The following is a 23,752-nucleotide window of genomic DNA, read 5'->3' on the forward strand; positions in this document are numbered from 1 at the left end:
GTTTTGGGGCCAAATGGCTAAATTCCAGAATTGCTCTGTTGGCTATTTCTAGGAAGGTTTTATTCCTTGTTGCCGATTTTGCAACTTTGGGGAGCAAACCCTGCGCTAACGCGGTATTAGCGGGAAGGGCGGGGGGAAGAGCGCGCTCAGCGGCTCCCCCCTCCCTGCGGAGTGGGGGCGTGGTTCTGGCCGGCACCGCCTCTTTTGATACGCGCCGCCGGGGCTGCCATTGGCTATCCGGGTAGTGACGTGAAGGGACTGCGGTTGTTCCGCGGAGGCGCGCCGCGGCTCCGTTTGCGTCGCTTTAAAGGGGCCGCGCTCGCTGCAGCCCCGGCAGCGGCGCCGGCCCCGCCGCACCGGACCGGACCGGACCGGACCGCGCTCCGCAACCACCGGTGCCCGGCCCCGTTCACGGCCGAGACGCCGGGCTGCCTGCACACCCACCGGCACCGGGACGAACCGGGTGCTCCCGGGAGGTTCCGACCCGGTAAGGAGGCTCCGGGGGCTGATCAGGCGTGAGTCTGCACCGGGGCAGCCGGTACCGGGAGGTGCCGACCTGGTTAGGAGGCTCCGAGGACCGGTGCACCGGGTCTCGGCACCGGGAGATGCCGATCCGCTACGGCTGCTGCCGGTACCGGGAGGTGCCCAGTCGGTGGGGGTCTCCGCTGACTGGGGGCGGCTGGTGCCGGTACCGGGAGGTGCCGAGCCGGTAGGACCCTGCGGTGACCGGGGCGGCTGATGCCGGCACCGGAGAGTCCCCACCCGGTTGGACTCTCGGAGGACCGGTGTGCGACTGGTGCCGGTACCGGGAGGTGCCGACCGGGCAGGAGCCTCCAAGCACCGACCGTGCATGAGTCAGCCCCGTTACGGCTGTCACCGGTACCGGAGGACCGGCCGTGCGTGAGTCGGCACTGCTCCCGCTTCCCGGGCAGCAGGCTGGGGGATGCCGGTACCGGAGCCGGAGCAGCAGCCGCTGTCCATTCCGGTACCACCGACCGCAGGGAGCTGACACCGGGCCGGTACCGGCACCGGTGCCCGGGAGGGCGAAAAGCCGCAGGATACATCCGCCCAGGTACGGCTCCGGCACCGCAGCTGGGAATCCGGGATCCAGTCTTGGGACTCCCACAAAACCAGCCGTCGATCCAGCACCCGCCACCTGCTAACGGCAGCGTTTTGGGGCCGAAACCACCTGTTTCAGGGTTTTTTTTGTTGTTGTTGCAGAGCAGAGAGCTCTGGTCCCGACGGCCGCAGCGGGAGCCTTTGGCTGCGGTAACGCCACGGCTTCCTGGCAGGCGGCAGGAAAAATAAACACCATTAAAAAAAAAAAAGGACCATCCCCATAACCCGAGGTGACCGGCCGCAGCGTCGCAGCCGTGTGGGCGAGCAGGGTGAGCCCCAGCCCCCGGGAAGGTGTTCCCGTTCCCGTTCCTGTTCCCCTTTGCCCCTGCCAGGGGGATTTGGGATGAAGCAGGAGCCACGGAGCACAAGAAGGGGCGAGGTGGCACCTGGGTGCGTGGAGAGGGTTGGGGCTGGCTGAGAAACCCCTCCGAGCTCCGCTGTCTGGTGATTTGTTATTTATTTGCTCATTTGCTTCTGTTTCGGGAGCCGTGTAGATGGCCAGGGATGGGAACGGGTCGGGTTTTATTCCAGGAGCGGTGAAATTGTCTCATGATCCCGATGACACACCTGGTGGTGCCCGGGAGGGAGGTTTTCCTCTCCTTTGCTTTTTGGGCAGCAGGACTCTGTCCTCTTGTTTTGCCATTAATACTGTCCTAGGGGGTGGACAAACGAGTTTGCTAAAGGTCAGTGCTTGGGTTTTGAGTTAAAACTAAAAAAACCCCATGTTTTACACACCAAAAACATCGAGTGGTTTTATAAGGTTAAAAACAGGCAAGAGCAGAGTACACCAGGTGATTAAAACCAGCCCAGGGACTGTGCCCGCAATTGGGAAATGCCCCCGTGCCCCTTCGCTTTTGAGGCTCGGCAGTTCCCAGCTCCAAAATCAGGTGCTGATCCCCATCTGCGCTCGTTTGGGTGCAATGGGGGCTCACGTAGGGCCTGATCCTGCGGCAAAGGGCGGGTGCGTAGCGCAGTGCTGCTCCTCTCCATGCAGCTCGTCCTGAACTCGTCCTCGCGCTGAACCCATTACGGGATTAAGCCCGAAGTCTCACGGCAATGCAGAGGTCTGCCAGGACGCGCAGCAAGAGCTGATCTGCAGAGATGAGGAGGGCAGCGAATATTGCTGGGCTTCAACCTTTCCTCCCTGGGCCTCTTCGGGGCACAAAGATCCTGGGGATGGCTGGAGGTATTGCCAGAGGGGAAGAAAACATTGAGATTTTGGGGATAAACTACCCTGGGAAATTATTTTTGCCGTGAGCCCAGCAGCTCACCGCTTTTATCAGGCGTCTTTTGACCCTCATCCCAAATTCAGTTTGTTTAAACCTTTATGTTTGCCGCGATTAATGAGCAAATATCTGTTTTATTTTCTGTTCCAACATTCAGGCTTTGCATAATGTTAGGAAGCGCGGCCGCTTTTCTTTTATTTTGGAGGGAGTCCCTTTTTTGCAGAAGGTGGACGGACGCGCTCCCAGGAGGCAGCCGCCGGGTGAGTCATTTCCGCACAGAAATAGCTCTGCTGGAAGCGGTGACATGGTCCTGCAGGGATTTCACTTCTTCCTTCCCCGGATGGAGCCGGCTGCTCCATCCCACACCACTAGCGGTGTGCCCACGGGCACCGCCGGCTCGTGGCTGGATTTAACAGGGTAATTTAAGGCTGGGAGATTTGCGAAGTATTTTTTTTTCTCATCTCTGCACTCCTCCTGCGTGGGGCAGAGTCAAGGTTTGAGGTGGCTGCTGCCAGACCCCACAGCTCAGCCTGCTTGTCTTTAGCTGGAGAGGATGAGCGCTGGTTTATTAAGAGTCGCTCCTAACGCTGGTATCTCCTTTTTCTGTATCACAAGGGGAAAACAGCACGTGGGGGAAGGATGTCATTTGCCCAACAGCCCCCGAGGCCGGTGCTGAGAAATCCCATCCCCGGACCTTTATTCCCTAATTAACACTGGCTTAGATTTCAATTTCTCCTTTGCGTAAAAGCAATGCGCATTTTGATACAATTAATAGCAGCGTTGGGGATGGCTGAGAGCAGAAGGCGGCTTTTGCAGAAGCGTGGCAGGAATGCTCCGATCTCCTGCCGGTAGATGGGGGCAGCAATTGTCCAAGCTGACTTCACAGATTATCGTTTTCCTTAGAAATCCTGTGGAAAATGGTCTGGTGGCTTCTTTCCTCCCCCACGACGGAGAAGCTGCTGTCAGGGTGCTTGGCTCAGAGCCCTGGGCTGGGAGAGGCTCTGGGCAGCAGCGGTGGCAGTGCTGGAGACGCTGGGGCAAGGAGCCTGATAGAGCAACTGATTTTGTTTTCCAGCTCTTGGGAGCAGCTGGATTTATCCCCGCTGGAGCTATTGGTGCCCACGGTGCTTCAGGGAGAGCAAAGTGATGCCGGGGAAGTGGGGAGGAGAGGCGAGAGCTCACAGGGAGCTCTGCTGAGGACAAGTTAATGTGAGATCAGGGTGGCTGATGCTACTTCTGACCTCGTGCTGGTCAGCTCTAGAGGGAGGCAGAGCTAAAATAAGCCAGAAGAGACCAAACTGGCTTTTCCCCAGCTCGTAGGTCAGTTTTTTTATGTACATAACAAAACGTTAATTCAGGAGAGGTGGCTAAATGGAAGGTGTTTGGGGAACCTCAGCTGAAAAGCGCTAAAGGGACGATAGATTCCACGGAGGTTGCTGTTGAGGTCTGTGTTTGACCTCATCTGCCCGAAATCCAAGATGTGTGCTGTTATTCTTTCCTGTTTTGCAAAATGCAAAAACTTTGGGCCCAGAAGAGCTTTTTTGGGGCGGGTTAGCTCCCTATGTCCACATCATCCCTTACAGCTGCCTGTAATGGTGTCCACAGGGTTAACCAGCCCTTCCAGGGCTCTTTCCCCGTGCCACTGCATTGGTACCGCAAAGTCTCCTTAAGGCTTAGACCCAAATTATTTTCTCACTGCTGGCAGCTCTTCAGAATATAATGACAAAAATTACAATTACTCTTTCATGTTTGATCTTTTTTTTTTTTTTTTCTGTTTCCCTTGGTTTGGACCTGAAAATCGTGGTGGCTAATCCCACCCCCAGGCTGGCTGTAGCATTATTTGGCTTTAGATGGGTGCTCCTGCAAAGAAATAACTAGCGTTGGGTTTGAAGATTTCACAAAAAGTTGCTTTTACAAGATTTCAACCTGGGGTTTAATTTTGAATGCCCGCTTCCTTTTGCAGTGTGCCACCTTTGAGTTGCAGTTGTGGTTTATTATTTTAGCAGAGTCATGAATCGCATTTGTGCCCAAAATAGTTTGATGCTGGGCATCAAACCAGACAAATCCCACACAAATCACCTTCAGCTGAAAAACTCTTCCTGTTGTCATGCTGATGACAAAAAAAATCTTTGAAATCCTCCTAGCCTCAGCTAAGCCGAGCTACTGGTGCCCAGTTAAAATTTCCCGTGTCCCAGTATGTTGTTATTCCTCCCGCTAACCACCCGGCTGAGTTTTCGGCCGGGTTTGGCTGCGAGGTTGGTTTTTTGAGGTTTCCCATCACTCTGCTTTGATCGCTGTGGACCACAAGAGGTCAGCAAAATTCAGGAGACGTAACTTGGGCTCTGCCTTTGCTCTGGGGCAGCAGACTGGCACATCCTCACCCGAGCTGTCTGGGCACCCAGTTTCATTCCAGGATAATTACTCCACTAAAAGAAACACCCCAAACTAATTATACTGGAAGAAAATCAGGGCAATTTTGGAACAGGGCATGCGTTGCCAGGGTTTATTGCCGAGCCATTCTGCTGGCCGCTTTCATGTGCGGCAAAGCCATGGCGCTCGGGGAATTAAGAGGGATGAGAAGCATTAAACGGGGTCTGCCCGCTCGCCCTGCTCTCCGGAGACTCCTTTAATTCCTCCATTCCTGGTACAAAAGGTCCTGAGCCTGGGAGTTTGCTGCAGGACGTAGAGCCCGGCTGTGCTGTGCCGTTTGGTGCTGTGCCCGAAGTTGGCAGCTGGGGAAAACCCAAGCCGTTAACCAAATTCCCCCTTCTTTATGGTTTGCAGTCAGGAGAGCAGCCCGGCGAGCCCTAAGCGCTGCCTTCAGCAACACGCTGCCTGCAGAGTGATGGTCTTAAAATGAAAAGGTGCTGTGAGGGCGTTGGGCTGCCATGCCTGTTTAAGGTCAGTGCCATTCTCACTCGTCTTGTCCTCTCTGAACGGGGTTGTTCCCTCTCTTCTCAGGGGCAGGGAGCAGGAATTTTGTCCCCATCCTGCAAATCTCTGGCCGCAGGCGGCACGGGAGCAGCCGGGAGGTGAGCGGGTGCTGCTGGGGCCATCGTGGCTTTAGCCGAGGGGAGCAGATGGGCACCGGGAGGCTGGGCTGGGGCTCACCAGCTTTGCACCCTTGTTGGCAGAGTGGGTTTATTTTGGTTTTAGAGCAGGGCAGGAGGTGACTCCGAGTTATCCCGGGCTTCTCAGGAGCCTGCGGAGCCCAACCCAGGGAGAAACTGCATCTAGGTGATGGAGCAAAAGTCAACCTGCAAAATGTTTTCATCTGTTGGGAAGAGCCAAACTCGTCCTGGCAGCAAGAGGGGTCTGCAGGGACACAAAACCCTTTTCAGAGGTGGGACCGGAGCAGGCTGGGGAGTAAACCTCCCCTCCTCCCCGCCGAGGACCCTCCCTGCACAAACCACCCCAAGGCACAGTCTGTCCTCGTCTCCCTTGGGAGGACGTGTGCGGCAGTTGCTCGGCCCAGTGACCGCCTTGACGGCAGGACCAGGATTAGCAGTGACAAAATGATCTCTTTATAGGCAGGATAAACGCCTTAGGGCTGGGGCTGAGGTATGTCAGCAGGGGATTAGCCCCCCCAAGCCCAGCTGGGCTAATAAGCTGCCTGGGGGTAAGGTAGCCAAGGAGCATCATTCTGCGGCGCTGGCAGCCTCTTGCTACTGCGGTTGCCACCATCGCTGTGCCAGGGCCGAAGCAAAGTGCCTTGAACTAACGGCTGGGCGTTATCCTTCCACCTCGCAGGGTGTTGGTATGGCCAGCTCCCGGCCTCCCAAATACCTCCTCGTCTTCGATTTCGACGAGACCATCATCAATGAGAACAGCGATGACTCCATTGTCCGGGCGGCACCGGGGCAGGCGCTGCCGGAGCACATCCGACAGACCTTCCGCGAGGGCTTCTACAACGAGTACATGCAGCGCGTCCTGGCGTACATGGGGGACCAGGGGGTCAAGATGGGGGACTTCAAGACTGTCTACGAGAACATCCCCCTGTCCCCTGGCATGCCAGAGCTCTTCCAGTTCCTCTCCAAGAACCACGAGCTCTTCGAGATCATCCTCATCTCTGATGCCAACATGTTCGGCATCGAATGCAATCTGAGGGCAGCCGGTTTCTACTCCCTTTTCCGCAAGATCTTCAGCAACCCGTCTGGTTTTGACAAGAGGGGGTACTTCACCTTGGGGCCCTACCACAGCCATAAGTGCCTTGACTGCCCGGCCAACATGTGCAAACGCAAAATCCTAACAGAGTACCTGGCGGAGAGAGCCCAGGAGGAGGTGGAGTTCGAGAGGGTCTTCTACGTGGGAGACGGTGCCAATGACTTCTGCCCTTCCGTGACTTTGACTTCAGCTGATGTGGCTTTCCCGCGGAAGGGCTACCCCATGCACCGAATGACCCAAGAGATGGAGAAGCAGCAGCCTGGAGCCTTCCAGGCCACTGTTGTCCCCTGGGAGTCAGCTACAGAGGTCGCCCGCTATCTCCAGGAGGTCCTCAAGAAGAAGTGTTGAGGCTGGCTCAGAAGAGACTTGCATACTATAAGCAGCTGGGAAAGGAGAAGACTGGCGGGGGGGTCGCACCGTGTACCCCACGCTCATCGGCGCTGCTCGCTCAGCCCCCGCTCCCGGGTTACTTTCCTGCCTTTCCTCTCCAAGCTCCTTTCTCTCTGGCGATTAAAGCACTTTCTCTAGGTCCTCCCTTCTCCCTCCCCTGCCATGTTGAGATGACGCCTTCTCTATGCAGCTCCGACATCTACTCCACCGTGGGTGTTTGCCAACACTAATGGTGATTTTTTTTGTTGTTGTTGGTAGTGGGTTGTTTTTTTTTTTGTCCTTTCTTTCCCTTTTGACTTTACAAGAGCAATTCCTAAAAGACCAGAAGCCAGCTCCCCACGGGCTGGGCCCTGCACATGCTTCCACTTTCCTTCATCCCCCTCGCCTGCCTGATCTCCACCGGCCACGCCAGAAGCTGCGTGCTGTTGCCTTGAACCTGATGCTTGAGGTCTCCTTGCCTCTTCGTGAGGCCACTGGAAATTTAATCTGGGAAATTCGTGCTGCCTGAGCTCCCCAGTTTGCCCTTCACACCCTGCCTGAGCAGGGCAGCTCCTGGCTCAGCTGCTGAGCCTTGCGATGGAGTAAATTGTCCCTTGAGACTTTATGCTCTGAAAAAAAACATGACATGAAGGACAGGAAACCTTTTGGAAAGGTGGTACCTTGGAAAAAAACCTTTAGTGCCCATCCCCACCCACTTGCCCAGAGCATGGGCACAGCGACCGCATCCCGCTGCGGGGAGGAGGACCTGCCCTTGCCTTCCACTTCCATCCTCTGCTTCTGCTTGCAGGGTAAAACATCCCCCATGTCCCCAGGGTGGACAGGTTCCTCCTCTCTCTAAGCCATTACCAGTCACGTCCTTCTGTTTGCTGGATCGTATCAAATTCCTCTTAACCCAGGGGTTGATTTCCCTCCTGACCTCGTCGAGAGGTGCCAGACCTCCCCGCGGGAGGTGCGGTGCTGTGAGCACTTCTCCTGCCATCGGGTCCCTGGAGGCCAAACCCCTGTTCCCCTGCCCTGCTGCAGTATTAATTGCCCCTTCTAATTGCACTCTGCAGGGGGGGACCCGCAGTATTCGCTGCTCTCTGGTGTTGGCTTCTCCTGGATTTATCCACAGCCTTACCAGCCCCTGAGGGTGGCTCGTAATTCCTCCAAAGCGTAGAAACCCTGACAGCAAATCTGAGCAGTAAGGAAATAACCAAAGCAGCCCTGAGTTGTTCCTCTATTTCATTTCCCCCGTCTTTGTTCTTCCTCCTCTGGACCCTCTTCAACTGTGTGGAACTTAAAGCCATGGAATTAAAAAAATACATATATATGTATATAGATATATATCTATATATTGCAGATACACAAGTTGTTTGTATCCAGGACGTAAACCTGGGTGTGAAACGGCTCTCTGAGTTGCACATACATGTTGTTCCTCTTCCTTGGGCTGGTGAAAGTTGGGGGGGGGGAATGGCATTGGAGGGGGAGCAGCAGAGCAGGGCCAGGCTACAAGCGATGATCTGCAGGGGACCCTATGGGGACCCCTTTGGTGCAGGATTGGGCCCCAGCTCATCCCCCTCTGCGTCTCAAGCTGATGGGGACGGCAGGCAGGTTCCCTGGGGCCACAGCCGGGTGCTGCTCTTCTTGTCCCCGCGGGTGTTCGGCCCTTCTCCTCTATCTGGGCTTTGGTCCTGTGCCGCCCTCGCTCCGGGGCCGGGAGCATCACCAGGGTCAGCCCACGGGATCACCGTGCCATCCGCTGCGTTTCCATCAGCTGAGAAAGCTGCTGTGTCCCGGTGCTAAACCTTCCCGGCACCAACAGCAGCCAGTGCTGCTGTCGTTAAAAACACAAAGAAGAGCAAGATGGGAAAGGGACCGGGCAGGGGGATGCTCTGGGTGCTGGCGGGTGCCAGCAGTGGCACCCAGTCCAGCTGCCCACGCAAGGGCTGAGCTGTGCGAAACCCCAGCTGTGCAAAGCCGACATTGAAAGGCAAAGCGGAGCCCTGCTCGGCATGATCCGGATTGGGGGATTTGGGGGGGGACTGCCCGACCCCGGCGCTCAAAAGGGCTCCACGTAATTGCCGGGGAAGAAACCCACTTCCTCGCCCGTGACGCCCTCGCACCAGCCATCCGAGTACCGCCGCGTGACGAAGAGGAGGGTGCCGGGCTGGAAGGAGAGCTCGTTGTCCTTCTGCCGCGTGTAGGGGTAGAGGGCCACCACTGTGAGAGGAGGGAGAGGGGACAAGCCACCGCCGGGGAGGACGTGAGCAGACCACGGCATCGCTCGCCATCCCAGCCCCGGCTGATGCTGGGGCAGAGTTGGACCCTCAGTGCCATGGTTGTGGGCAGGGGCTCAACTAAAAGCACCATGGCAAAGAGATCGGGGGGGGGAATCCATCGTACCTTTCTCCAGGTAGCTCTCCGGGACCCAGGGGGGGTCCTCTGCGGCGGGTGGTGGTGGTGGTGGTGGGGCCAAATCCTCAAAGTCGGGCAAAGCTGGTGGTGGCGGCGGCGGTGGCGGCTCAAGGTCATCGGGGGCTGGCAAAACCCCGCCAAAATCGATGGGGGATGAAGGGCTCCATGGCGGGGGGGGGGGAGAGAAGCCACATACAGCCCCCCACCTCCCCACTAACCCCTCCGTGCTGAGCATCCCTGGACCACCGAGCACTCACCTGGGGGCATGAGGTCCAGTGGGGGCACAGCCAGGTCCCCCAGCGGTGGCGGGGGCAGGTCCCCGGGGAGAGGTGGGGGCGGTGGGATGGGGGCCGCAGGCGGTGGCGATGGCCCTGGCAGGGAGGGGAGCGGTGGCGGCGGCACGGGGATGCCTTCAGCGGGGGCTGCCGGGGCTCCGCTCGAGCTGGGGGGGGTGTGGAGGAGTGGGGGTGTCAAGGTGGGAGGCCAGGCTGGGGGGGCTGGCTTTGCCCCTCCACTCTTTGAATACAGACACTTGCTCCATGCCAGGACGGGGTGCCGCTTGCTGCGGTCACCGTGTGGGCAGGAGATCCCGGCATCTGTGTACAAACCCTTTCCCCACCCTGTGCCTCAGTTTCCCCATTGGGGACCCTCTCTGTAAGGGATATTTTTGCTCTAAAGACAAGCACCGCCCAGGGTAGCAAATCTCCCACTCCCCAAACCCCATCTTTTTCATCAAAACCCCTTTGCAGCAGGACCTCCCCTGAGCAGCGGGGTGACAGTGGCTGCTCTGGGCTCTCCCGACCCCCCCCAGGCTCTCCCGACCCACCGGGCAGCGCCGGTACCTGATGGATATCAGCGAGGAGGTGGAAGAAGCTGCGGAGATCTTGCCCTCGGGAACCACGGGTGGCTGGATGGGCTCAGGGGCACGCGTGCTTCTCCTGCGGGCAGAGCGGCCGCTGACCCCCCCCAGCCCGGCTAGCAGGACCCCGGATGGGACCCCAATGGCTAGCCCCATGCCACGTGTCACCGCTCGGTGACACAGAAAAGCAAAGCCCCCGCACCCATCCTCACCCCAGGGTGCCCGTAGCCTGCGTCGCCGATTTGATCCCCTTCCGAGCCAGGGTGCCCGTGCGGGACAGCTGGGTGCTGTGATCCTGCGGGCACAGGGAGACACGGAGACGTGACAGGCGATGGTGGCCGCAGCTTCCCCCGCAAACTCCGAGTCCCAGAGGGCTGTGACACCCCCATTCCCCCCCCCACTCCACCTCCAGGGGAAGCAACACCCCAAGGTCTCTGCTGGGCCCCCGCCTCGATGGGAAAAGCCGAGCGGAAGGAGCCACCGGCGCTGCGGTGCGGAGGCAGCCGAGAGGCGCCCGCCACCGTGGGAACCACGTCCCCAGTGCCACCACTTCCCTTCCAGCCCCACGGCGGCTTCGCCGGGGGCTCGCGCCTGCGAGACTGCCAAAAAAACACACACCCCCCCCCCCGCCGTGGGTGCCTTCCCGCGCGGGCGGTTTTGGTGCTGGGAAAGGCACCGTGGGGGTGAGAGCGTCAACGGCTCAGTACCGGCCCCAGCGGTGCTGATGGCTTTTGCTGAGCGTTGTGTGCCTCAGTTTCCCTTTGCTGTATTGGACCGTGTCCCCCCCCCTTCCTTCCCCACGCTGGGACCACCGAGCCTCAGCGGGATGAGTCCCGGAGTGGGCTGTGGGGCACAGACAGACCCCGCTTCTCCATTGAGGAGGGGTTTGAGCCCATCCGTGCACCCATCAGCATACACTGGGGACCAAGAAAGCCCATCCAAGCCCCCTCATCCCTGTGGGACATCTTCCTACCCCTGGGCTGACCTTTATGCCGTGGCCGATGTCATCCAGGACACTGAAGTTGAGGGGTTTCCTGTAGTAGGGCTCCAGGCAGGGTGGGCTGGGGGGGGGCACGATCTTCTGGTAGGACGGGAACCTCTTGCTGACAGTCAACGAGCCGATCTCCCGGCGAGACACCTTCTCTTTGTGCATGTCAACCCTCTGCAGAGATAACACTGTCCCCACTGTCCCATCCCAGGTTGTCCTCGCCTCCTGCTGTCTCCTCCAAGTCCCACCACCCTTCCCGGCCCCATCTCCCTGCCTCTAAGAGAGGGGTTACAGGGAAAGATCAGGATTGAGCCTGAACCCCCTGGCCTGACCGAAGCCACAGGGGCAGATCCTGCTCTGCTCCATCACAGCAGGGCGAGCGATGCCCTTGATGCCACCACAGCGGATCTGGCCCTTCCTAAAGCAGGGGATGGGGGGACAAGGCAGTGGCGGGGGGATGTGTGAGCCTTGGCCACCCATAAGCTGTTTTCCTGCTGCTTCCAGTGTGACCACGGGGTCCCGTCTCTTCCCATGGCTGGAAAGGCTCCAGGTGGCTTCCAAGAGCCAGGAAGAGGGCGGGTGGCCACACGACTCCGCATCGGTGTCCCTAAGCTCCGGGAGGACGAGGCCAGGTCCCAGCAAGGGGAAAGCGTGGCAGCCAGCCCAACGGTCCGAGCCCCATCACTCCGCTTTGGCTCCTCTGAGATTTCCCAGGCAGATCCTACGGTCCCCTCCACTGGGATTTGCAAGTGCCCAGACTGGGAGAACACCCCAGAGACCAGTTTCCCAGCCCCAGGTAGACTTGTCCCCCCGTGACGCATTGGGTGACCCCCCACCACCACCCAAGGAGATGGTCTTGCATTTCCACTGCAAGGTGATGCTACGGGGGGGGGGGCTGACGGGCTCTTGAAGCTGCGTGGAAGGAGGGTCTTCAGCCCCTTCGAGCTGCCCAAATACCTTTCCCAGAGCCCACCCCCTTCTGAGGACCCAAATCCCAATATGCATCGGCACCGGTCGGAGGATGGTCCCACCTGGGCCACGCAGGTGATGTCGGCTTCCACCTTCCGCACCTCGGCCGTCTGCAGGTCCAGCAACCGGAGGAAGGCGGTGGCCAGGCTGCTGACCTGGTAAGTCACGCTGGCCAGGGACTGCGTGCTCAGCGCCATCGTTTCTTCCAGCGCCTTCCGCTTGTCGCTCGCCTGGAGGGGGGAAAACCAGTCGGTGGGATAAGCCCACCCTGTGTGGCCACCGCTACCCTCCGTCTTCACACGCTGGAGTCACACGGTAGCAAAGATGCTTCCTTCTGCTTTCCAAATGCATCAAACTTCCTCCGGCTCCGCCAGGACACACGGGCACCCGTCAGGCAGCGGTGCTCGGCTTTTCCAGCACCAGGGATTCACCGTGATTCCTCCCTGGGATGCTGCCGTTTCGGCAGGTGCCAGAGCCAAGTGCTCGGCTCAGTCTCCGGCCACCCTTGGGGACAGCTGGCCATGCCACCAGCCGGCTACGCGTGGGACAGCTGGCCGTGCCACCAGCTGTGCTGGGGACAGCGTCTCAGTTCTCTGAATAGTTCAGCACGTTTCCCCTTCAGCTCCGCTCCGGCGGGTCCAATCCCTTGGGAGCAGCCTTGGGTCTGGCTTGAGCCAGCGAAGCCGCTGACACAGATTCTGCAAAGCACACAGGGAACCCCCCTCCGGCCAAGACACCCTCCCCAGCAAAGAGGCCCAGAATGAGCCTTTTCCCTCCTATTTCATACCAAAAGCTCCTACCCCCCCCTTCCCTCAGTGGGGGCCAGGCAGGGAGGAGGAGGGACACAGACAGCAGCAGAGCTTCACGCTTGCTCTGCGTGTGCAGGCACCCAGCTTGCCTCTGCCCTGCCAGGAGGCACCTCTGAAACCCTGGGGACAGCCTGGGGACAGCCCAGGGGGGGACTGGTGTCCCTGGTCCCCTCCCAGGGCTTCTCTGGAGGCATCAAAGCCCCGGAGGACTCTCCTTTCATCCCAAACCCACCCTGAGAGCTGAGCAGAAAAGCTGCTGTGCAGCAAGCGGGGAAACTGAGGCAGGAAGGAAAAAAAGAAAAACCAAACAGCGGCATGCAACGCATGGTAGGAAGCTACCAGGGATGCTCAGGCTTCCATCTCCGAGTGCAGAGCCTTCACCGTCACCCACCAGCCACCCCTCCAGGACCACCAGGGCTCCCGGCTGTCCCCAACATCACGCCCAGCCCCAAATCCGCAGCTCGTCCCGCGACGTCCCCGGCTGTCCCCGTCCCCCTTACCTGCAGGTAGTTGCTCTCGCAGTAGTCGGCGACCCTGTGGAGGTTGCAGTGGTGGTCGCGCAGGACCTGCCGGCCTGCCGGGATGTCACGCTGCTGCAGCTGCTCCAGCTCCGACATGATGCCGGGCTCGGTTCCCACTTCCTCCCCGGCCGCCTCGGAGCTGGGTTTTGAAGCTCGCGGCCGTGCTGACGCAGGGCCTGCGGGCGCCGCGGCGTCCCCGTTCCCCCCAAGGGACACCCCGCAGGGATGGAGCCCACCCTGGCCACCTTTACTGGGGGTGGCGAGGAAAACCAGCATGGCCCCAGGTCCATGAGGGATGACTTGGGGGGCAGCCCCCGGCCACGGCTGGTGGTCGCCCCACTGGGGCAGGGGCTGAGAGCGGCTGCGACGGTGGAGGATGTGAGTCACGGAGGAACCGGCAGCGCAGGGTGGGGGTGAGCGACTGAAAAAGATCCCAACCCCCCCCCCCCCCCATCTCTGCCACCCGCGCCCACCCTCCGTGAGCCGCTGCCACCCTCCCGGTGGGTTTGGGGCCGAGCCAGGAGGGTGATTCCCTTCCCTTTGCCTTTATCAGCCAGGCAAGAGATAGAGCCAAGGGCAGTGCTTCAACTGCCAGGTCCTCCTCCCTGGAAAAGCCCTGCGCACCCTACGCAGCATCGCTCCGGTCACCAGGACCTCGCTCAGCTCAGGGCACAGAGGGATGTGACAAGTGACCCCACGGAGGCACCCGTCCTTCCTTTGTCCGGGACAGCGTGTCCTTCTCCGTGCTTTGCTAACAACGTTTCACATCCCCATGGGTGAGGCTGTGTGGAGGGCAGGAAATTCCCACTTTCCCAGTGCTTGGAAATCCCCCTCCACCTCCTCCTCCTCCCCCCGCAGGTGCTTCCTTGGGGTCTCCGGGGCTCTGTCCTCAGCCCCACCGACTTTGCTCTGGCCAGACAGGAGCAAAACCCACGTTAAGGGCTCAGCCCTTCCTGAGCCCACGGCCCCACCAGCACAAGGACGAGGGAAATGATGAATTTCCTCCAGCGCCGGCCCAGCTCCTCACACCCTGAAGGACCGAGAGCCGCCCGAGCTGCTCCCGGCCCTCGACGAGGCTGCGCCAGCCCCCCGAGGTCCCCTAGCCCCAGCTCCCCTCCTCTCCATCCCCTCCAAAACTCAATGAAAGCTGCTCTGATTCTCACAGGGGTCAGTCCCTCTGCCCCAGCTGGGGCAGGACCCAGACACCCATAGCAGGGGCTCCAGGGCTTCCCGGGTGCCCCAGCCACCCAGTCCCACAAAGCACTTCTCCACCTCACCCTTCCTCCCCCATCCTCACCCTCCCCACAGCCCCACCACCAATTACCCCGGGGCTTTGAGGCTAATGCCCAACACCTGACCAGCTTATTCTCCTGAGTCTATTATCAGCTTAAGGACCAAAGACATCTGCTCTCCACTACCCTCCCAGAGAGCTGAAAGAGTCTTCAAGCCCGGAGCAAGAGAGCAAGGGCTCAGTTGACAGTGTCTCCTCTCGGATGGATCTCTGAACGTTTCTACTGCTGAGAGGGGCAGCCCCTTGTCCCCAGAGGTAAGTGGCTTTGCTCCCTCCAGGTACAAATGGCATCATGGGGTCCACCTAGTTTAGGAGCCACCTTCTCTGCGGGTCGGTATTATGGCTGTAACACAGCTTTCGGCTCCTTGCACTCTGCCACCAGCATCTCCTGGGGTTGGCTGTGCCCCAAGGGCATCGATAGGGAGAGGAGCACTGGGCACACATGCCATGAGAGGAGCTGCAGAAAACCAGCAGGGTTTGGGACATGCAAGCCTGATGCCTTCCAAAGCAGGGCCAAGGTACATTTCAGCTTAATCACATTTACTTTTTTTATTTAAAAGGTTGCGGCCAGGCTTTTAAACCCAAGTTTTAACACAGGAACAAATCTCAGCAGCACAGGCCAGCTGTGCAGGAATCTCACATAACCCTTGGATGGGCTTTCATGAAAAAAGAGCAGGGCTTTTCCAACCCAGGTGGCCCCAAAAACTTTCAGTCCCAACAAGCAATGCCTCTGCATTCAAATAGGCGAGTTCACAGCAATGAAGGGGCCGTAATCCATGTTATCGCTTACCTGGGGGGGAAGGGACAAGAAGGAAAAAAAAAAAAAAAAGCTATTTAGTTCCTTAGAAAACCTGCAAAGACGCTCTTGCCCAGGCACGGGACCCTGATCAGGAAGGTCTAGTTTGCAGACCTGGGCATCCGGGTTGTCCTACAAGGCTGCTGCGCTGATGGCCCCAAGGCAGCGGCTTTTCTCAAGGCTCAGCTGGCCCCACTCAGCTGGCCACCTCATGTCTTGAGGAAATGGCCTCTGTGGTAGCAAAGTCCTCTTTAAAAACCACACTGGATCCTCCTCTGCTGCCCTCAAAGTGCATCTGTCGCTCAATGTGCCTGCTGAGAACAAGCAAACGAAAATCTGGTTACAGCAGATGTTACAAGAAGGATTTTGAAAGGTGCCTCCTGCCTCGCTTTTCTTTTAGCATCAGCCCATCTCTCACCATGGGGGTAGCTGAGACGTTAGTGGTGTTTGCAATACTATTAGGGCCGACGCAGTAGTCCTAATGTGCCTTAGGAGAAGCCCAGCTATACGCTAATAACGAGCCATTTCCCTGCGGTTACAGGGCAAAATGGCTCAGGACATGACGGAGAAGGAGCTGCTGAAGATGGAGCTGGATCAGCTGAAGAAGGAAGTGAAGAACGAGAGGCAAATGGTGAGTCTTCCACCCAAAATGCAAAGGGGCCATTCCCCAGGGTAACTTTCTGACCTGATCAGCACGATTGCTGCAAAGGAAAAGCTTTGCCCATGTCCCAGAGCCCAGGGGCTGCAGCCCTGCACCTGGTGAGGCGCCCATAGCACCCTGGGGACATCCCATGCTAGGTGGGATGTTCATGGCCATGGTTCCCCTCTCTCGGCTGCACAAATGGGTCTGTAGGCAGCTGACGAGCAGGAGCACAGCTCTGCAGTGAGGATTCAATCCCATAACCCACACAGAGTGTTTCTTTCCTTGGCAGGTCTCCAAGACTGGCAAAGAGATCAAGGAGTACATCGAGTCCATGGCGGGCGAGGACCCGCTGCTGAAAGGAGTCCCCGAGGACAAGAACCCCTTTAAGGAGAAGGGGGGCTGTACGATAAGCTGACCCCCTGCTGCTGTCACCACCAGGCACAGGGATGTTCCCATGTGCAAGCCAAGACTGTCAGAAACCCGCTTTCCCTGTAGTCTGACCTCGGCGCTGGGGAATCCAGAACCAAAGCATAGCGCATCTAAAGGACAGCAAAAGGAAAAAAAAAAAAAAAAAGGAGAAAAAAAGAGGGGGGAAAAAAGAAAAAAAAAGGAAAAAAGAAAAAAAAAGGGAAAAAAATTTACCCCGCTGCCACCGGAGATGAGGTTCAGCAGCCAGCGCAGTGTGTGCTTTTGTGTTCTCACGGCTGATCTACGTTTGGTTTCCTGCAAGCAAAACTTCTGCATTTTTTAGCAGCCAGCAGCAAATGGGGCTTTAATGAAACCACGGAGCTCTGTCTGGTCTCAGACTTCTCCAAGCAGCCCAACCCTGGAGCCGAGCCCCCGCTTGCAGCAGAAAAGCCTCCCAAGCAGGACCTTGCTCAAATCAGTTTCTCTCGGTGCCTCAGTTTTCCCATCTGGCACAGGAAGGCAATACCCACCCCGCTGCTTTGAGGCTTCCAGGGGTCTGAAGCTTTATTCTCTTCATTCCCATGCATCCCCCCCAGCTGGTGACCACTGCTGCCCACAACTCCTACAGCCTACGCCTCGCACCCACCATGCACCTTGCATCAAGAGCCAGGGAACGGCTAGAGCAGAGCTGGGTGGGCTTCACCCAACACAGGGTAGGGCGTGTGAAGAAGCGAGGCCCCAGGCAGCTTGTTTAAACCCTCACCCAGCCTCTCGGTCTAGCTGCCTTCCCTGGAAACCCCCTGGCAGCCATGGGAAAGCAAGCCCAGGACTGTCAGGTCCTGCCTGTGACTGGGGTAGCTCCAAGCACTGCCTCTGCTTTGTCAGCTCCCGTCTGCTGCTACAACCAGGCCCCATACGGGCAGAAGGGCTGCAAAGTCTCATCCCACCATGTCGCATTAGTGATGGAGATGACTTGGTGCAGGCAGTTTGGGGGGCAGCAGCTCCTTGGAACAAGACAGGACTCCCCAAGCCGTAAGTTAGCAATGCCAGGCCATGATCCTCCTGCTCCCAAGGACAGCTTTTCTCCTAGGATAAATTTCATCCCCTGCTTGATAGAAAAAAGCACATCAGCTGGTGCACAGCCAGCTTCTGAGTTCAGTAGGGTGATACTTCAAGGAAGATTTGTGGGGTTTGTTGTTTGGGGGGTTTTTGAGGGATGTTTGGGGTTTTTTGTTCTTGTTTGTTTTTTAAATCCATTACAGCTACGTATTATCTTTGGGAAAACTTTTCAAAACTTCCCCAGACAATCAACCCCAAACAGAAGCAGCAGCTCTTTTTATTTCTCAGGTCCTGTCCCTGCCGCAGGCTGTCCTCATCCTACTTCTGCTTCATGCTCACCCACCTCTGACATCGCAGCAGCCCTCGGGACCCACGGTGAAACACTCCCCCGAGGCTCAGAGAGCCTCTGCTCAGAGGTTACACGTGTCCCATGGCAGATTTAGACACGGAGAAGACGATGGCTGCAAACTCAAGGCAGGAACAAACCTCTTCCAGCCAGTGTTTGGGAAGAGGCCAGAGTGTAGCAGGTACCTGCTGCATGGTGGGAAGGGTGTGGGGTCTACAGCGATGCTGGTGGCTGCTGCTGGAGCTCCAGGAACGTGCGGAGATGGGCCTGGGACTAGTCTAAATGCTATGCTTGCAGGGAAATTGCTTTTGACGCCACCTGGAGTGGCATTTTCCTGCTTGCCAGGCCATTGCTTGATCTCATCGATGGACCGGCCCTGCTCAGCGCTGCATCCGTGGGGCCAAGGGGGTCCCATGGCACTTCAACCCCAGAGACACCCCAAGCTGGGGGGTTCCCTGGCAGAGCACAGACACAAAGAAAAGAGGCTTTTCCCCACCGCTCCCCTCCGCAATACCTCCCTAGCCAAAAAAAAGACCAAAAAAATAAAGGTGGTTTTGTTCTCTCTTACAGATGCTAAATAAACCTGCCAGCTCGAATGTGGCCTCTGTCTTTCTTGCGGCAGCGAGGGGCAGGGTTGCAGGGACCAGTGGCCCTGAGGAAAGCAGCTTCACCGGGGTCCGGCTCCTAGGCCAAAGCAGAGCACCGGAGCTCGGGCTGCCCCTAATCCGGGGCCGATAACCCGGATGCGGCCCGGTTTCCTGCGCTCGGAAGGGATTGACCCCGTTAATCGATGTTAAAGGGCTGGAAACCTGCGTCAGAGCCGGCTAAGCCGCTGCTGAAGGGATTCGGGACGCTTCAGGCCCAACAGAGGCTTAAACCAGGGCCGGGCCTTTGGGGTCGGTCCCCGCCCCGAGGCCTCTCACACCGCCCACCCGCGTTCGCGAAACCGCGGCGGCCTCCACACGGTGTCGCGACACTCTAACGCGGTGGGAGGCGGAGCGGAGCGCGCTTCCAGCCAATAGCAGCGCGGGGAGGTAAGAGTGTCAGCCCGCTCGCCCAATCGAAGCTAAGAGAGCTCCCGCCGTCCTCTGGTCCGCCCCGCCGCTCCCGCGCATGCGCATTGAAGAGCCGGCGCCCCCGCACAAAATGGAGCCCGGCGGGGGCCGGGAGGGCGCAGGGAGGGGGGACACGCACACCCGGTGTTGCCCCCGCCCCCGCTCCCGGTTGCCGCCGGACCTCCCGCCGCGTTGCCGGCACGGCGGCGTAGGAGGTGCAAAAAGAACGCGAGGTCCCACCGAGATTTGAACTCGGATCGCTGGATTCAAAGTCCAGAGTGCTAACCATTACACCATGGGACCGCTACGTCCATAGCCCGGCCCCGCTCCCTCAGTCTATCCCACCGTTCACGGGTGGGACCCCCCCCCCCCCCCCCCCCGGGCCGGGTCCGGTCCGGTGTCCCCCCCCCGCGTCTCACCGTGGCGATGGGGCTCTGCTCCCCCCCCCCCCCACCGCCTCCGGTACCGCCCGTGCCGGTGTGGCGCGTCCGTGTTGGCTCCGCTCCCTGCCCGGTTTGGGGGGGACACACACACGCGCGACTTTCCCGTGTCCCACCGCCCCCCCCCCCGTCCGCCGGCAGCCTCCGGACCCTCCCGGGAGGCTCAAGGGCACCGAGAGCGACCGAACGGTCGCTCTCGGTGCCCTTGAGCCTCCCGGGAGGGTCCGGAGGCTGCAGGGCGGTTGGGGAGCAGCACCAGTTTGGGGGGGGGGGTGCAGAGAGTCCATCCCACCTCTCCCAGCACCCCCATTAAAGCACGATACCGGCCCCGTTCGGGTGCTACCGGCCCCGAGGACAAGCCGTAACATTTTCGGGGATGGCCCCAAGCTTCACCGTTGCCAGCCCCCCCCTCCTCGTCCCCAACCCTCAACGCCCATTTCCTCCCTTTATTTCTCTATTTTTTCTCTATTCCCCCCTTTATTTCTCTATTTTTCCCTCATTTCATCTCTTTATTTCTCTATTTTTCTCTATTTACCCCTTTATTTCTCGATTTTTTCTCTTTTCCCCCTTTATTTCTCGATTTTTTCCTCATTTCACCTCTTTATTTCACTCTTTTTCTCTATTTCCCCTTTATTTCTCTATTTTTTCCTCATTTCACCTCTTTTTTCCCTCTATTTTTCTCTATTCCCCCTTTACTTCTCTATTTTTCTTTCCCCTTTATTTCTCTATTTCCCCCTTTATTTCTCTATTTTTTCCCCATTTCAACTCTTTCTCTATTTTTTCCCCATTTCAACTCTTCCTCTATTTTTTCTCACTTCCCTTTTTCTCTGTTTTTTCTCAATTCCCCCTTTATTTCTCTATTTTTCTCTAGTCCCCCTCTATTTCTCTATTTCCCTCTAGTCCCCCTCTAATTCTCTATTTCCCTCTAGTCCCCCTCTAATTCTCTATTTCCCTCTAGTCCCCCTCTAATTCCCTCTAGTCCCCCTCTATTTCCCCTCTTTATTTCTCTATTCCCTCCCCCAACTCCATAAAAACACACATACACTTTTTTTTTTTGCTTGTTTGTTTTTTTTTTCCTCTTTATTTTTTAAAATGAAACAGTGGAGTAAAGCGGTTTGTGGCAAAAAAAAAAAAAAAAAAAAAAAACCAAAACACAACCTCGCTGGAAGAGAAATGGAGCCCACGTCCATCCGTAATCCCAACTCCACATCCAAGCCAACAAACTGCCTCACGCGAGGGGACAAGGGAAGAACACGGATTAGAAGAGGCAAGGAGGAGAGGGAGGGGGAAAAAGGTGAAAAGAAACAAATCAGCTGAAAAGAGGAAAAACATTATCTTTACAGGAAAGTACAATTTTTTTTTTCTGAATAGCCTGAAATTGTATCAGGGCGGCTGCCAGCAGAAGCAGCACCCTTGGGTGCACCCGGTCGGTGGATGAGGAGGTGCTGGGTGCTCCTGGCGTTGGGGTGCAGAGTGATGCAGCACCTCAAATTCAGCTCGATCACCCCCCTCGTGCTGCCATCAACCGGCTGCCGCCGTCCTGCCCCAAAAAGCCGCTGGAAAAAAAAAATAACAATAAAGCATCGCCTGCGATTCCCCCAGCAAAAAACGGGGTTCAGCCCCCGCCGGGCTGGGGAAGCGAGGAGGATGGAGGTGTACTGCTGATGGAAGAAGTAAATATCCAAGTTCAAAAGGAAAAAAAAAAAAAAGTAATGGAAGATTGAGCATTAAAAAAAAAAAATAATCAGTCACAACCAAACATTTTGGACTGCTGAGGTCTGGAGCTTTTACAACTAATGACCACTTTAAAGTGAAAAGAAAGCCCATAAATTCTATTTTTAAAGAACATTTTTCTTTGGAAAAAGAGAGTAATTTTTATTTTTTTTTCCCCTAAACTACAGCATGTGGAGTTGCCACTACCTAGTTTTTAATCTATTGTCGCTAAGAGGTAGATAAACAAAAATGAATTGGTTATATATAAGGTCGTGCCCCCGGGTTTGATGTGCAGTGAAGCTGAGGGACTCCACGGGCACCAGCCGCTCGGGGCTCCCAGGAAAATCTCGGGCTTCATGGGGGGGGTTTCGCCTCCTCTGGAGCCATCCTAAAATTTGCTGGGTTCCAATTCGGCCGCAGAGGCCGACGGAGGAGGCAGTGGCGCTGGGGGGCGGCCGGGGGGGTCACAGTTTAGAGCCTGATTTCCTCCTGAAGTCAAGGAATTTGATCCCGAGATAAATCCAGAAGCGCTTCGAACGAACCAACGCAATTAACTGCTGCGTAACGAACGCTCACACCAATTACGGCCATTTTAAGGATTAACTTTCTGCCCTGATTCCGGTCAATCCCATCAATTTCCCGGGATGATCCACCAACAGCGATGGGAGAGCCCGGCGAGCCCAGCGCCGTTCCTTGCCTCCCGTCCCTGCCGCCGGCAGCTCTGCCGGGGCCGTGCTCCGGATCAGCCCTTCCCCGCCCCGAAACATCAGCAAACTCCTTCCCGCTGGACTTAGTGTTGCTTTGCAGAGACCATTTCCCAAACTGGTCCAAAAAAAAAAAAAAAAAAAGGCTTCAGTTCTGTTATACATCCCGACTCCTGGCGCTTAAATTATTAATTACTTTTTTTTTTTTTTTTTTAAGCAAAAAAAACCCTTTCGGTGTTAGCTTGTGCTGATCTGCAGCACCCAAATACTTTCCACAGTTCATAACCCACTGCTCTGCCGCACCAGCAGGGATGCAGAGCATCCCACCGCCACCGCGGTCCAGCAGAGCATCCCACCGCCGCGGTCCGGCAGAGCATCCCACTGCCGTGGTCCGGCAGAGCATCCCACTGCCACCGCGGTCCAGCAGAGCATCCCACCGCCGCCGCGCCCCACCGCCGCTCAGAGAGGTATTCGTCTGCAACAAAAAAACTCAAGAATTCTGTAACGTACAGTAAAACAGCAGGGATCAAACACAGCCCCGAGTCAGCCTGGGGCTGACTTTTCCAGCGGTCCGACTCGGTTGCTATCCCATCCCCGCTGCCCTCCCGGCATCCTCCAGAGCCTTCCTCATCGGCTCTCCTCTTCCTCCTCCATCACGCAGCTCTCCCTAACAGCCGGGCATAAAGCCGGGATGCCAAAACTGCCTCCCCACCGGCCGGGGAGGGTCTCTGCTGAGCTCGGGGGTGCCGGAGGCCAGATCCTGCCGCGGGGGTCGGTGAGGGACCCCCCGTCCATCCCTCGGGGCTCCCGGTCAGCTCTGAGGTAGTTTGCACGTGTACGTTTCCAGCTCGCAGCACCTGCACGGTCTCCAAAAAAATTCATGATTTAAGAGCCTCTGGCTGGTTTCGCTCTGCTCTGGATCTCATCCACAATTAGAAATGAGTTAAAAAAGAACTAAAATCCAAAAAAAACCCCCAAACCAAACAAAAATAAGAAGAAAGGCTGATTCAACCAAATGGGGACACATCTCTCTTCTCCCCAAGCGCTGCCGATGCGGAGCCGCCGTCAGGCATCCCGAATTAATTCTAACCTTGAAGAGTTATTGCCAAGCACCCGCTCCCGAGGCTGCATCCCAAGCATCGGATACCCGGCACGTGGCCACGCACCTCCGACCAGCAGATCGAAGCCTCCCCAAGCTCAAGCACCGCTTGTTCCCGCTGCCCCATCCACCGTTCCCGGCTCCGAAAGCCAATCCATAGCCAAATCCTGCACCCTCTGGCTGGGAAAGACCGTAGCTGGACTTGGCACGGCACAGCCCGAGCGGCTGCCGGGAGCCAGCGCGTTATGAGGATGCTTAAATATTTCCGTGCCCTCTCAGGAGAATACGCATTTCACAGGATCACACCGATTTCATCCAAACAAAACAAAAAACTACAACGGAAAAAAGAAATTAGAAATGACTGAAAAAAAAAAAAAAATCAGAACCCCCCTAAAAAAAACCCAACCCTCGGTTACTAAATTCTCCGAAAATAAGAAAGTTCCAAAAATATCAAAAGCCTATGTTGTGTGGACCAGCAGGGGACAGGAAGAGAAGACCTACACTGATAAAAAGAAATTAAATTAAAGAAATGTCTTCAACTGTCTTATAGCAAGTCTGCGTTTCTGATCTTTTTTCAGAGTCTAGAAAATACTCAGAATAGTTGGAGCTAGAAATTAAAAAAGTTTTTTTTTTCTGGCACTGATTACTATCTGACTAACTTTTACTGCTTTCTTCTTTTTCTTTTTTTTTTTTTTTTTTTATGCACTAAAAAAATAAAAACAAACCCAAAACCTAATGCCCAGGAAACATAAAATG

General features: G+C 57.0%; 3 protein-coding genes, 1 long non-coding RNA gene and 1 other non-coding gene across 10 annotated transcripts; 2 read left to right on the forward strand and 3 right to left on the reverse strand.

Annotated features, from left to right (window-relative positions):
* Nucleotides 1–284: 284 nt before the first annotated feature.
* PHOSPHO1 (phosphoethanolamine/phosphocholine phosphatase 1) lies at nt 285–8,215 on the forward strand. Of its 6 annotated transcripts, none has more exons than XM_052785281.1 (4): nt 286–487; nt 2,503–2,605; nt 5,130–5,246; nt 6,096–8,215. In XM_052785281.1, exons 3-4 carry the CDS (start codon nt 5,202–5,204, stop codon nt 6,855–6,857), a joined length of 807 nt encoding a protein of 268 aa, XP_052641241.1. In that variant the 5' UTR covers nt 286–487; nt 2,503–2,605; nt 5,130–5,201; the 3' UTR covers nt 6,858–8,215. The 6 variants fall into 6 exon arrangements, with proteins under 6 accessions (XP_052641247.1, XP_052641241.1, XP_052641243.1 ...); XM_052785283.1 differs by lacking the exon at nt 286–487 and adding an exon at nt 968–1,072; XM_052785282.1 differs by lacking the exon at nt 286–487 and adding an exon at nt 1,477–1,563.
* On the reverse strand, nt 8,210–14,212 carry ABI3 (ABI family member 3). The gene is made up of 8 exons (XM_052785279.1): nt 13,422–14,212; nt 12,175–12,342; nt 11,141–11,317; nt 10,368–10,450; nt 10,139–10,234; nt 9,554–9,738; nt 9,285–9,419; nt 8,210–9,101 (listed from the first exon to the last, which is right to left on the reverse strand). The coding sequence occupies exons 1-8, from the start codon at nt 13,716–13,718 to the stop codon at nt 8,941–8,943; spliced, it is 1,302 nt and encodes a 433-aa protein (XP_052641239.1). The 5' UTR covers nt 13,719–14,212; the 3' UTR covers nt 8,210–8,940.
* Nucleotides 14,213–14,863: 651 nt separating this feature from the next.
* GNGT2 (G protein subunit gamma transducin 2) lies at nt 14,864–16,746 on the forward strand. Its single transcript, XM_052785291.1, has 3 exons — nt 14,864–14,988; nt 16,071–16,160; nt 16,462–16,746. The coding sequence occupies exons 2-3, from the start codon at nt 16,077–16,079 to the stop codon at nt 16,585–16,587; spliced, it is 210 nt and encodes a 69-aa protein (XP_052641251.1). The 5' UTR covers nt 14,864–14,988; nt 16,071–16,076; the 3' UTR covers nt 16,588–16,746.
* On the reverse strand, nt 15,268–16,075 carry LOC128140872 (uncharacterized). The gene is made up of 2 exons (XR_008234842.1): nt 15,644–16,075; nt 15,268–15,523 (listed from the first exon to the last, which is right to left on the reverse strand). It is a non-coding gene; the product is annotated as an uncharacterized LOC128140872 (long non-coding RNA).
* Nucleotides 16,747–19,271: 2,525 nt separating the features above from the next.
* Nucleotides 19,272–19,343, reverse strand: TRNAQ-UUG (transfer RNA glutamine (anticodon UUG)). The gene has a single exon. It is a non-coding gene; the product is annotated as a tRNA-Gln (tRNA).
* Between the last annotated feature and the right edge of the window lie 4,409 nt (nt 19,344–23,752).

The sequence above is a fragment of the Harpia harpyja genome, chromosome 4 (genome assembly GCF_026419915.1).
Source record: "Harpia harpyja isolate bHarHar1 chromosome 4, bHarHar1 primary haplotype, whole genome shotgun sequence".
Lineage (NCBI taxonomy): Eukaryota > Metazoa > Chordata > Aves > Accipitriformes > Accipitridae > Harpia > Harpia harpyja.

What these genes read in the sequence shown, in the direction of transcription:
- PHOSPHO1 (XM_052785287.1), top strand. Translation starts at nt 5,202, where the DNA reads ATGAAAAGGTGCTGTGAGGGCGTTGGGCTGCCATGCCTGTTTAAG. An exon ending in GGCTGCCATGCCTGTTTAAG is followed by an intron (nt 5,247 to 6,095) that starts GTCAGTGCCATT and finishes TCCACCTCGCAG; the next exon opens with GGTGTTGGTATGGCCAGCTC.
- ABI3 (XM_052785279.1), bottom strand. Translation starts at nt 13,718, where the DNA reads ATGCTGGTTTTCCTCGCCACCCCCAGTAAAGGTGGCCAGGGTGGGCTC. An exon ending in ACATCGGCCACGGCATAAAG is followed by an intron (nt 10,451 to 11,140) that starts GTCAGCCCAGGG and finishes CTGTGCCCGCAG; the next exon opens with GATCACAGCACCCAGCTGTC. An exon ending in CAGGCTACGGGCACCCTGGG is followed by an intron (nt 10,235 to 10,367) that starts GTGAGGATGGGT and finishes CTCTGCCCGCAG; the next exon opens with GAGAAGCACGCGTGCCCCTG.
- GNGT2 (XM_052785291.1), top strand. Translation starts at nt 16,077, where the DNA reads ATGGCTCAGGACATGACGGAGAAGGAGCTGCTGAAGATGGAGCTGGAT. An exon ending in TGAAGAACGAGAGGCAAATG is followed by an intron (nt 16,161 to 16,461) that starts GTGAGTCTTCCA and finishes TTTCCTTGGCAG; the next exon opens with GTCTCCAAGACTGGCAAAGA.